At 45.1% G+C, this 13015-nt stretch overlaps 1 protein-coding gene across 6 annotated transcripts in view; it reads right to left on the bottom strand.

Annotated features, from left to right (window-relative positions):
* VPS26C (VPS26 endosomal protein sorting factor C) overlaps positions 1 to 13015 on the bottom strand; it is a 48654-nt gene that overhangs the window by 16636 nt on the left and 19003 nt on the right. For all 6 annotated transcript variants that reach the window (XM_054973257.1, XM_054973260.1, XM_054973261.1 and 3 more), the window contains one exon: positions 6585 to 6659. In XM_054973257.1, coding sequence (XP_054829232.1) covers positions 6585 to 6659 — 75 coding nt within the window. The remainder of the gene's footprint in view (positions 1 to 6584; positions 6660 to 13015) is intronic.

Below are 13015 nucleotides of genomic sequence, written 5' to 3'. Positions count from 1 at the left end.
ACGTATATTGTCTGCCTTTGGGATTTTGTCTTCTCCATACATCTTCTAAAGTTTCCTGTCGCGTCAATACGAAAAACGTCTTTGGTAATAGTCCTCTTTTCTTTTGTGCAGTTGCTGACTTTTTATCTAGTTCCAAGTTTGTCACTCCATTGAAGTCTCCTGCAAGAATTATCTGGTCATAAGAAAGTTCATCTAATTGCTTCCTCAAGTCCTCAAAGAAGCTTTCTTTTGCTCCGTTAGGTGCATAGATTCCAATCACCAATACTCTCTTTAAATTCCATATACATTCCACTGCTAAAAATCTGGCTTCCGCATCTCTCATCACTAACTTTGGCTGTAGCGCCTCTTTTATATACAATACCACTCCCCTTTTTTCTTATTAGAGGCCGCTACAAAATCACTGCCCAATTTATTCAATTTTAGATACTTTGCATCCTGTTTTCTAATATGAGTCTCTTGCAAACATACAATATCACATTTTTGTTTTAATAGCCAGTGGAAAATACTTTTTCTCTTATTCGGTGAATTAAGTCCATTTACATTCCAAGATAAAACTTTGCACTCCATATTCATAATCTTGTTGCTGGTAAGTCCTTTTCATTGTCCCTTATAAACTGCTCCATCTCTGATTCAGATCTAATGCGCTTTTTCGCTCCTCCAAATTCAAAGGACACTCCTTCTGGTAGTTCCCATCTGTACCTTATTTTCATGTCCTTCAGAATCTGAATTAGAGCTTTATATTTTTTTCGATCTAACAACACCGATCTGGGTAATTCCTTCATGATAATAATCGTCTTGCCATCAATCTCCAATGGATCTTGAAACTGTTTAGTCACAATCTTCTCTTTTATATTTCTGGTCGTGAATTGCACAATCACATCTCTTGGTAGTTTCCTCTGGGTCGCGATTCTTGAATTTACACCACTTGAATTTATAGATGTGATATACCACATCTAGGATAGCCACAACTTCCTCCTTCTCCTTCCCCAGGTATTCAGCTAACACCTCAGTGATCTGTTCTTGAGCTGTCTTTCCTTCCACTTCCGGCAAGCCGCGAAACCTCAGCTGCTTCTCCATATGTTTACTTTCCGCAACCGCCATTCTCCCCCTCATCACCCTCATCTCTGTTCATTGCGTTTCTGCTAGGTTCTCCACCGCGCTTTCCACTACCTTGACTCTTTGCTGTGTTCCCTGCAGGTCATTTTGCATTGTTTCCATACCTTTCTTCAATTCTGCCAGCTCATTTTTCACTGTCTCTTTAACCTCTTTAACCTCCTTCACCAACTCCGGTTTCATGTCCTTAAGCTCTTTAATCACTTCTAAAAGTTTTTTATCCAAATTCTCTATCGCCGATTGCCACTCTTTTTTCGACATCGTGGGGCTTGCTTTGGCTCGCTCCCACAAGTCCGCTCTCTTCCTTAGCTCCGTGGCGTTTAATTTAATGTCCTTTTAGTTTAAATGTCCCGGTCTTTCCAAAAAAAACTTTTAAAGAGTCCAAAATGTCGGGCGTCTTTTCTCTATGGTTCCTCTATGATTTTTGTAATCCAATATGGCTTACTTCCTCTTTTGCTGAAGCCGCGGCTCTTCCCCTTTCAAAAATGGCGATTCCCTACTTCCTGCCCTCTGGCAAGGGCCGCCTCTCTCCAGCAACTCTATTGTTGTTACGTACTTCCTGTTTCCCGACTTCCCACAGCAGCTCTCGCGATGGTGAAACTTTCTCACAGCCTGATATCTCCTTATAGCCACAGGTATTCAAAACAATAGTCCAATTTCTTTAATAACTTCGTTTAACTTAGTCCTTTTTCTAATATAATTCTTGCCGGGTCCTCCCCTCCTTATACTTGGTCTGTTGCAGTTTAAAAGTCTACTTTAATTCTTCTTTACTTTAAGTAATCTGTCCCATTTCAAGAGATAGTGATCTTTACCTTCTCATTCACTTTCCTTGGGTTGTAATCGCTGTTTCAATATTAGATTCCCATCCACTCTTCCTTCCCCTGTTGAAGCTTGGGCATGTAGGTCTTATGCCAACCGCATTGGCAGCAGGACTGCCGCAGAGATTATAGCCGACCTGTCGTAGGGTGGGACCTCAAGGGTCGGGAGAGGATCCGTTGCGTAGGACCCCCCCTCGCCCGAGATCAACACGCCCTGAGGTGCTTGAGCGTTCTATGCCTGTTCCCCGCCTGAGAACAGTTGGCCGCGGGCTTGATTTTGCCCCGCCGGCCGCTTAAACGGCAGCCCGGTCAGCTCCACGATTAGAGCTGCGTTAGACCTCCATGGATCCCAAACCGGAAGTCGAGCCCAGGGTAACTAATAATGATCAAATGTGAGTCTCAAATGTTCCATTCTTGATCAAAGTGATTGAAAGGGTGATGGCTGGACAACTTCAAAGAGTCCTGGATGAGGCAAATTGTTTAGATCCTTTCCAGTCTGGTTTTAGGCTTGGTTATGGGACAGCCTTGGTCACCTTGGTGGATGGACAGAGGGAGTGTGACTCTGTTGATTCTCCTGGACCTCTCAGCAGCGTTTGGTAGCATTGATCATGGTACCCTTCTGGACTGCCTTTTTGGGCTGGGATTGGGAGACACCATTTTGCAGTGGTTTCAACCCTGCTAGAAAGTAGGTTTTAAAAGGTGGTGCTGGGGGTCTGCTGCTCAAGCACCTTGTTCTGCTTCTGCAAGGTTCCATCCTATCTCCCATACTTTTTAACATCTATGTGAAATCATATATTGGGCTGGGTTGTCACGAATATGCAGATGACACTCAGCTCTATCTTGTACTTCCAGCTGATCCTAGGGAGGCTGTAGTGGTGCTTGGAGGAGGTTTTGGAGTGAATGTAGGCTTAATCCTGACTAGATGGAAGTGCTGTAGTGAGCAGAAGGTCTAACCCAGGATTTAAAGTGTCGCCCATTCTGGATGGGGTTGCACTTCCCTTGGAGGAACAGGTCTGTAGTTTGGGAATGCTCTTGGACCCAGGCCTACTGCTGGATAAGCAGGTGGCAGCTGTGTCCAGGTGTGCCTTTTACCAACTTCATCTGTTTAACCAGCTGCAGCCTTTCCTGGGCAGGAAAGATCTAGCCACTGTAGTACATATCACAGATTAGATTACTGCAGTACATAGGACTGTCCTTGAAAAGTGTTTGGAAACTTCAATTGGTGCAGGATACTATAGCTAGGATGTTGACTGAAATAGGTCACAAGGAACATATCACTCCAGTCTTGGCTCATCTACACTGGCTTCCCATTTGTTTCCGGGAGAAATTCAAGATGCTGGTGCTGACATTTAATGCCCTGTATAGTTTGGGACCAGCAAATCTGAAGGCCGGCCAACTCCCTTATGAACCTACCCAACCATTGCGTTATCTTCGGAGGCCCCTGCTTCTGGTGCTGCTGTCTTCTCAGATTAGGTAGGTGGCAACCCAGAAAAGGGGCTTCTCTGTAGTGCCCCAAAACTCTGGAGCTCTTTTCCCTAGGAAGATCTGCCTGTCTCCCTCAGTTGCCATCTTCCAACAGCAGGTGTAGAAGGGTTTTTTTTTTTGCTTGGGATTCCCTCCCTGATCCCTCCTCCCTCTCCCATGTTTTAACCTTTTTATCTTCTGTATTTATTTAATTCTGGTTTTAAATTGTTTTAATTATGCATTTATATGTTGGCTTTAATAGCTTTTAAGATTTTAATTTATATGTTTTAAATTTGTTAGCTGCCCGGGAGGCCCTGTGAGGGCAGAAGTTTTGTTAATAAATAATAATGATAATAACGATAAATAAAAAACAGAAGCAGAAGAATAATTTCTGAGAGAGCTTAGATTCCTTAATTCCCATAGAGTTTTAACATGCAGAATTAAGTGTTCAAAAACTCTTACTTCTAATGGGATTTTCAAACACATTTACTTTCTCTGGAGTATGCTGTTACCATTTTGTTCAGAGAACAGTGACTGACAGTGCACTCCTAAGCAGTTGCACCCGTCTAAGCCCATTGACTTCAGTGGGTTTAGAAGGGTGTAACTCTGCTTAGGATGGCAGTTCAAGCAAGTTTTCCCCCAGGGAAGCAGGTTTTGGTAGTTAGCAGAGGCTGAAGTACTGTACATATTTTAAAACTCCATGCATTTAGTGTGTGGGAACATGTTTCAGGTTTTGAGGTTTTCTTTCCCCTTTTTACTAGATGGAGACCTCCGATTTCTCCTTTGACTGCACTGTGTACATTTCTAATAGCGGAAAAATATATCCACAAGAAGTCTCTGTGGCAGCCTTACCTGGATATTCTACCTGAAACTTATACCTGTCCTATGTATTTGGAGCAAGAGGCAGTGAATCTGTTTCCTGAGCCCTTGAGAAGAAAGGCCCAGGAGCAAAGAAGTCTCGTGAAGGAGCTCTATGTTGCAGCCAAGAGTTTTTTCTTTTCCTTGCAGCCTCTGTTTCCTGACGATGTGGAATCTGTTTTTAACTACAGGGCCTTCCAGTGGGCTTGGTGCACCATTAATACAAGAACAGTATATATGAAGCATTCACAGAAGGAATGTTTTTCTAGAGATCCAGATAACTATGCATTAGCCCCATACTTGGACCTACTAAATCACAGTCCCACTGTCCAGGTAGCCAATTTAAAATTTGATCAAATATGGGTATGAAATTGGAATAGATATCATGAGACTGACACATTGTAATGGCAGAATTAGTATGTGCAACTCACAAATGTCACCCAAGGTGGCCATGTATCAGTAGAAACAGCAGCTATTTTTGTTTTGAAACTTGTTCAGACTCATCTCTGGCTGTAATTGGAACGGCCAGATCCAGTGATTTATGACTTTTCTTAAGTATTTTGTATTTTACCTTGTAATTCATGCTGAAGAACTGAACCCAGATATTTGACATATTTGACATTTGATTTTTTTAACCACTTAAATTTAACATTAAAGAGACTGTATTGTCGAAGGCTTTCACGGCCGGAGAACGATGGTTGTTGGGGGTTTTCCGGGCTGTATTGCCGTGGTCTTGGCATTGTAGTTCCTGACGTTTCGCCAGCAGCTGTGGCTGGCATCTTCAGAGGTGTAGCACCAAAAACTCCAATCACCACCCCCGACAGAAAAGAGGCATAATGAAAACATTAGTGGATCGTGCAAGACGGATATGTGAGCCGCGCTTTCTCAATGAGGAAATTAATCATCTAAACCACGCACTTCAGGCAAATGGCTCCTCTTTGATTGTTGGCCGCGGGCTTTGTTTTGCCCCGCCGGCCACTTAAACGGCAGCTCCACAGTTAGAGCTGCGTTAGACCTCCATGGATCCCAAACCGGAAGCCGACCTGCCAACATCTTTTCCACACTGTGACACAGAGATCACTGTCTTTTGGTGCTACACCTCTGAAGATGCCAGCCACAGCTGCTGGCGAAACGTCAGGAACTACAATGCCAAGACCAAGGCAATACAGCCCGGAAAACCCACAACAACCATCGTTCTCTGGCCGTGAAAGCCTTCGACAATACAACGATGCATATTATCTATCCACCTGTTCAGCCTCTATGCAGAACATAGAAGGAAAGCTGGATTAGATTTAGAAGAAGGTGGAGTGAAAATTGGTGGAAGGAACATTAATAATCTGAGATATTCAGATGACACCACGTTACTGGCAGAAAGCAGTGAAGACTTGAAATGACTAATGATAAAGGTTAAAGGAGCAAGAGCCAAAGCAGGACGACAAAAGTAATGACTACTGAGGAATTACACAATTTTAAAGTTGACAATGAGGAAACTGAAATTGTTCAAGAATTTTTATCTCTTGGTTCAATCATCAACCAACAAGGAGACTGCAACCAAGAAATCAGAAGAAGATTGAGACTTGGAAAAGCAGCCATGAGGCATCTTGGAAAGATCCTTAAAGATAAAGATGTCTCTCTGGGGACCAAGACCAGGATAATCCAATATGGTATTCCCTATTACTATGTATGGATGTGAAAGTTGGACATCAAAGAAAGCTGAATCCTTGAATTCCCACATTCACCTTTTAACTTTTCCCTTCCAGGCTTAACTGTGTCTATTTTTCCTTCTTTCCTGGGTGAGAACTGTGCTAGTTGCTAAGCGTGCAAATGCATCCAAGATTAAGATAGGGATTGGTCTAATAGCTGCTGTTCCTTGAAACAAATAAAAGGCACAACGTTCCTCTATGCAGTTCCTACAACATAAGGATATAGTTGTGGAAGATGCTTCCAAACGAAAGGTTGCAAGATTCCCAAACAATACCTGTTACCTTCTCTCTCTCTGATGATACCTCTCCACCCATGTTAGAAAATCAACTCAGGACAGTGAGAATGGAAAGGAGGACAACAATTTGAAGTAATGTGGGACATTACAGAATAGCGCGCCTAAGGAAATTCACCTTTTGCAATGTCAAAACTTACAGAATTGTGCTGTTTCCCTTAGTAATAGCAAGATAATGCTCACAGACACAACAAATGGACCCGCCTAATATAACTTTACCTATTGCAATGGAAGGAATCAAATTCAGGAAAAAAGACAGAAGGTGAAACAGAGGAACCATGTATCCCATCATGTTGTGTTGTGTAAAGTATACAGAGAACTATCAGTGGCCTTACCTCTTTAACATTCTGTAGAGTTTCAGGCGTAATAGTGAAGTCCACTGGGCTTGAAGTTGGTTTACCTTTCTGAGGCTGCAACAGAGTGATCATAATATTCAGAAACAGTATTCTATTTATAGAACTGAGAACCTTTCAGAAAATATGTATTTGAAGTCATTTATAGTGAGAACTTGGATGAGTTAAAGTTCATAAAAGCTCTTGCCAGATGGTGACCCTGATAACAGAGAACAGCTAGCTATCCTGACTGGCACCAGTATGGCAGTATTATTTGACCATGTGTGTAGTACATACACATTATTGTACATACAAATATTTGACCACGTTTTCATCAGATTTTGGGGTGGGGGTAGTCTTTAGTAGCAACATTTCACAGTGATAGGAAAATATGGAAAATGAACAATAATTGTAGCAGACAGTTAATTTATTTTTATTTTATTTGCTTCAATTTACATTCCGCCCTCCCCACACCAACAGACTCAGGACGGATTACACTGTATAGGAAGTTATTAATATAGGAAGTTATTCCTCCCATAGTTTTAGCACACATAGTCTCACAAATATTTTATGTCATTTATAGTCCGCCTTTCTCACTGAGACTCAAGGTGGATTACACAGTGTGAGATTAGTACAGTTAATATCAGGAACATTTCCATAAACAATGTCATAGGGTAAATAGATACAAGTTCACAAAGTCACAGCATTAGTAGGAATCCATTACAACACAGTGGTGAGGCCTATGGTTCCTAACTAGGGCTGGTCGCTTCGGGTTTCGCTTCGGGTAAAGTTGCCCGAAGCTACCCGCTTCGTGTAGCTTCGGAATTTCCCGAAGTGGGGCCAGCAAGATGGCCCCGCTTCAGAAATACCGAAGCTAAGCAACCCGAAGCGATTTGTGTCGCTTGGCCTCCGAGCGCCCTTTTTTTTTTTAAGCACAGAAAGCTTTTTGTTTGCTGCTGCTGATCTCCATTGCCGGCAGCCGGCAATGGAGATCAGCAGCAGCAAGCAAAAACCTTCCCCTGCTTAAAAAAAAGGCAACGTTTTGAAGCCTATTCAAGGCTTCCAGCTCCGGCTTTGGAGAGGGAAGGGGGAGGAGTAGTGAGTGACTCACTCTGATGGGGTTTTTGAATCATCTCAACAACATCCACCTGAACATACAATTCACAATGGAGAAAGAAATCGAGGGAAAACTCCCATTTCTGGATACCTTGGTCATCCGCAAAGCAAACTTTCAGTTAGGTCACAAGGTCTACAGGAAACCAACTCACACTGATCGGTACTTACACAAAAACTCCAATCACCACCCCCGACAGAAAAGAGGCATAATGAAATCATTAGCGGATCGTGCAAGACGGATATGTGAGCCGCACTTTCTCAATGAGGAAATTAATCATCTAAACCATGCACTTCAGGCAAATGGCTACTCCAGACATGAAATCCGAAGAGCAGTCAAACCCAGGATGAATCAAACAATCAAGGAAAAACAGTCTCCTACAGGAAAAGTGTTTTTGCCATATATCAAAGGAATTACTGATCAGATGGGAAAGCTTATGAAAAAGCATAACCTTCAAGCAGTATTCAGACACACCCGAAAAATACAACAGATGCTATGATCAGCAAAAGACAGTAGAGACCCCCTCACCTCTGCAGGAGTATATCGTATACCCTGCAGCTGTGGACAAGTTTACATCGGGACCACAAAGCGTAGCATCCAGACAAGAATAAAAGAACATGAAAGACACTGCAGACTTGGACAACCTGAAAAATCAGCAGTGGCCGAACATAGCCTAACTCAAACAGGGCACAGTATCTTATTCCAGGACACCAAAATACTAGACAATACTTCCAACTACTTTGTCAGACTGCACAGGGAAGCCATTGAAATTCACAAGTATAAGCAAAACTTCAACAGGAAAGAAGAAACCTTAAGAATGAACAGAGCATGGTTTCCAGTTCTGAAAAACACCAGGCTAACAAAACACTCTATACCCGACAATAGCCCTGCAGAGAAGATTAGCACATCAAGCACCAATCCATATGCAAAAGAACCTCCTCAGGATACAGTGAAGCCTCCCGCCATTAGCATTCCACACCCTGGGAAACTCTTACAGGATGACTCAGCTCAACCCCACCCCTCCTGAGCAGATATAAATGACCTGCCAACATCTTTTCCACACTGTGACACTGAGAGATCTCTGTCTTTTGGTGCTACACCTCCGAAGATGCCAGCCACAGCTGCTGGCGAAACGTCAGGAACTACAATGCCAAGACCACGGCAATATAGCCCGGAAAACCCACAACAACCATCGTTCTCCGGCCGTGAAAGCCTTCGACAATACATCGACTCACTCTAACCTCCTCCTTCCCCCTCCCATCCCTGAAAAAGTGGCGGGGTTTTTTGCTAGCTGCTTGATCTCCATTGCCAATGCAAGCAGCAAGCAAAGTCTGCAACCAGTGCAACCCTGCACATTTGGAGAGATTCTTTGCACTGTTTGCAGACTTTGCAATGAGTGCAAGGGGGAGGAGGGGTTAGGAGCGGCCAATCCTGCAGTAGCATTCTCCTTCCAGCCCAGCCAATGGGGATTCTCTGAAAGTAGAGTGCCTTTTTTAAAATGCTGCAGTGCAGGGCTATAAATTGGAGGCTTCCCTTTAGGAATCTTCCAATTTACCCTGACATTGACAGAGCGGCTTGCCTGGACAGAAATTGGAAGAGGAGGACCCTGCTGCGGAGTGTTGCTGACTGGCCCTGCATCTCACTGGTAAGTGAGTCCCACTGACTCACAAGATTCTTTTATCTTTGGGGGAGGGGGTAGTTGGGGGGCAATGGGTTTGGGAAAGGATTTAAGTTTGCATTTTATTTTTATTTTTCAAATTTAACAGTGGCTTCCCACGGGCAGACTCATACCAAGTCCTGGTGTGTGCCAAGGCTTTGGCCTAGGTGGTGGTGGTGGGGGGGTTAACTTAAAGCTGGACCACTGCTGCTCTGTTTAAAGTTTTTTTTACTGTGCCTGCCTTTCATTTCTACAGTGGGTGGCTTCCCTGGTGTGTGCCAAGGCTTTGGCCTAGTTTTTTACTCTGGCTTCCACACTTTGGGACCGAGGGGTTAGAATTTAGAAGTAGTTTTTAAAGAGTTAATATACTTATTTAATAACCAGTTTCCATTTTGCTCTTTCCTAGACTGAGAGACTTGAGAGACTCCTGCTGCTGCTGTGGCTGGTCGAGCATCTCGTCTCTGCAGTCTTGCTGTGGAGGACTTCCCCCGTTGAATTCCTGCCTGTCGCCTGAGCATCGCTGGACTGCAGGAGTGGTGAGCGAGTCAATGACTCACAGGGTTTTCTCAGGGGGGTTGTCTTGGTGGGTGTGGGGAGAGGAGGGGAGGATTAAGGCCTTGACTGGGTGGGAGTGAATTTTAAAAAAAAAAATTCTACATTTTTTCAGACATTTTTCTTGATTCATTTTTACTGTTGTTGGTTGGGGGAGGAGGTTTGTACCTGTTTAAAGTATTTTAATTTTTCTTGGGGGAGATTGTCTTGGTGGGTGTGGGGAGGGGAGGATTAGGGGCTTGACTGGGTGGGAGTGAATTTTTTAAAAAAAAATTAATTTTTTTTCTACATTTGGTGTGTGTGGGGGGTTGGGGGGGGAGGAGTGTTTCCTGGTGTGGGTGTGTGAGTGTCTGTGTGTCTGCCCCAAACTAAGATTTTAAAGGGTTAGGGGGAGAGGAGGAGTGTTTCCTGGTGTGTGTGTGTGTGTGTGTGTGTGTGTGTGTGAGTGAGTGAGTGAGTGTCTGTGTGTCTGCCCCAAGCTAAGATTTTAAAGGGTTGGGGGGAAGGGGTGTTTCCTAGTGTTTAGTGAGTTGTGTTCCTTTGGGGTGGGGGGGCAGCTGCGATGCCCTCGGTGTTGTGTTATTGCTGTGTAACTTGAATCACAACAGGAAATAAAGATTTTTTGCATGTAACTGGGTTTTTCAGATTCTCTGGTGTGTAGTGAGTTCTGTTCCTTTGGGGTGGCGTGGGGCGGCTGCGATGCCCTTGGTGTTGTGTTCTTGCTGTGTAACTTGAATAACAGGAAATAAAGATTTTTTGCATGCAATTGTGTTTTTCAGATTCTCTGGTGTGTAGTGAGTTGTGTTCCTTTGGGGTGGGGGGGGTGGCGGCTGCAATGCCCTTGGTGTTGTGTTCTTGCTGTGTAACTTGAATCACAACAGGAAATAAAGATTTTTTGCATGTAACTGTGTTTTTCAGATTTTCTGGTGTGTAGTGAGTTGTGTTCCCTTGGGGTGGGGTGGGGTGGGGGAATGGTGTGCTGTGTCACACTACTGTGCCTTTTTTCTGTATTTGAAGGTTGAAAAATAAAGATTTTAAACTTTATTCAGTGTGTGTTTGTGGTTTTATTCTTTGGTATTAGGTTAGTTCCCCTCATACCGAACAATGGGACGGGCTGGCCAGCCCTCTCTGTAGGTGGTGGGGGAATCTTGGGGAGGGTGTCTGTGGTTCAGGTGTGCTTTCACAGGGGCAAGCTTGCACTCAGGAGTGTGCCCTCCATTATAGCACCCCTGGGATGTGCATAATTGCCCTGGGAAAGAGAGTTTAAAAGTTCCCATCATAGGGAACAATGGGAGATGGCTGGCCAGCCTGCTCTTGGGGTAGGGGGAAAGTGTGGGAATGTTGGGGAGGGTGTCTTTGGGGCTGTTTGGGGCTGTTGGGGGTTTCGGGTTAGCCCCCCCAATGGCCCCCCAAAGTCAGAGCAGGTTGAGCTTTGGTGGGGGGTGGGAGGACAGGTAGGAGGAGGTCCTCTCAGGGCTTGGGGGCATTTTGCATGCAAAATGCCACCCCTAGCCTGATAAGCCTCTTCTCCCCCCCATAGGATATAATGGAGAAAAGGAGGGGGGCTGAGGGCAGCTTCTTTGGGAGGCCATAAAATGCCCCCCCAAAGTGGGAGCAGGTTGAGCCTTGGTGGGGGGTGGGAGGACAGGTAGGAGGTGGTCCCCTGTGGGTTGGGGCCATTTTGCATGCAAAATAGCACCTCTAGCCTGACAAGCCTCTTCAATTCCCCCACCATAGGATCTAATGGAGAAAAGGAGGGGGACTAAGGACAGCTTCTTTGGGAGGCCATAAAATGCCCTCCCAAAGTGGGAGCAGGTTGAGCCTTGGTGGGGGGTGGGAGGACAGGTGGGAGGAGGTCCTCTCAGGGTTGCATGCAAAATGCCACCCCTAGCTACACAAGCCTCTTCAATTCCCCCACCATAGGATCTAATGGAGAAAAGGAGGGGGGCTAAGGGCAGCTTCTTTGGGAGGCCATAAAATGCCCCCCCCAAAGTGGGAGCAGGTTGAGCCTTGGTAGGGGGTGGGAGGACAGGTGGGAGGAGGTCCCCTGAGGGTTGGGGGCATTTTGCATGCAAAATGCCACCCCTAGCCACACAAGCCTCTTCATTTTTTCCTCATAGGATATAATGGAGAAGGCAAGGATAGCGGCACCTTCTTTGAGGGGCCGTAAAATGGCCCCCCAAAGTGGGAGCAGGTTGAGCCTTGGTGGGGGGTGGGAGGATAGGTGGGAGGAGGTCCCCTGAGGGTTGGGGGCATTTTGCATGCAAAGTGCCACCCCTAGCCACACAAGCCTCTTCATTTTTCCCCCATAGGAAATAATGGAGAAGGCGAGAATAGGGGTACCTTCTTTGAGGGGCCATAAAATGGCCCCCCAAAGTGGGAGCAGGTTGAGACTTGGTGGGGGGTGGGAGGAAAGGTGGGAGAAGGGCCCCTGAAAGTTGGGTGCATTTTGCTTGCAAAATGCCACCCCTAGCAACCTAGGAATGTCGCCTATTTTCCCATAGGGTATAACGGCGAATGGAGGAGGATGGGGTACCGTCTTTGGATGGCCATAACATGGCCCCCCAAAGTCCAAACTTTCCAAAACTTGGGGGGTTGTTATAGAAGAGGTAGGAGAAGGTCTCCACCAAGTTTGGTTTGCCTCGGAAAGAAATTGCCCCCCCACGGAACCCGAAAGCCGGAAGTGAAATTGACACCCGAATCTTTCCGAGCCAAACCCGAAGCTATACGAAGCTGTATCTCCAAAGCAGCTTTACCCGAAGCTGTTTCCTGGTTCGGGTAAACCCGAAGCTGGAAACCCGAAGCGACCAGGGCTTGCACAGCCCTGTTCCTAACTCATTAGCGGATCATCTGAGATCCTTTCCCTACAATATAGCCCTCCTGACTGAGTAAAAAACCTTTTTGAATAATTCCGTGTTGTATTGTTTGCAGAAGCCAAAAGAGTTTTTCAAAAAATATCAGACAGCTTCACAAAAAAATAAATTCTTATCCATGGTCTGCATAGCTTCTCTTTAGTCTTTATTTTCCCACTAGAAACAAAGCCCATTGTGAGAAAAAATGCAACGGGCTCTAGAAAGGGGAGGGTAGACGGGCGGGCATTCCCTCACCCTC

This window comes from Eublepharis macularius, chromosome 3 (genome assembly GCF_028583425.1).
Source record: "Eublepharis macularius isolate TG4126 chromosome 3, MPM_Emac_v1.0, whole genome shotgun sequence".
In the NCBI taxonomy this organism is placed as follows: Eukaryota; Metazoa; Chordata; class Lepidosauria; order Squamata; family Eublepharidae; genus Eublepharis; species Eublepharis macularius.
This window is presented reverse-complemented; position numbering and strand designations above follow the sequence as displayed.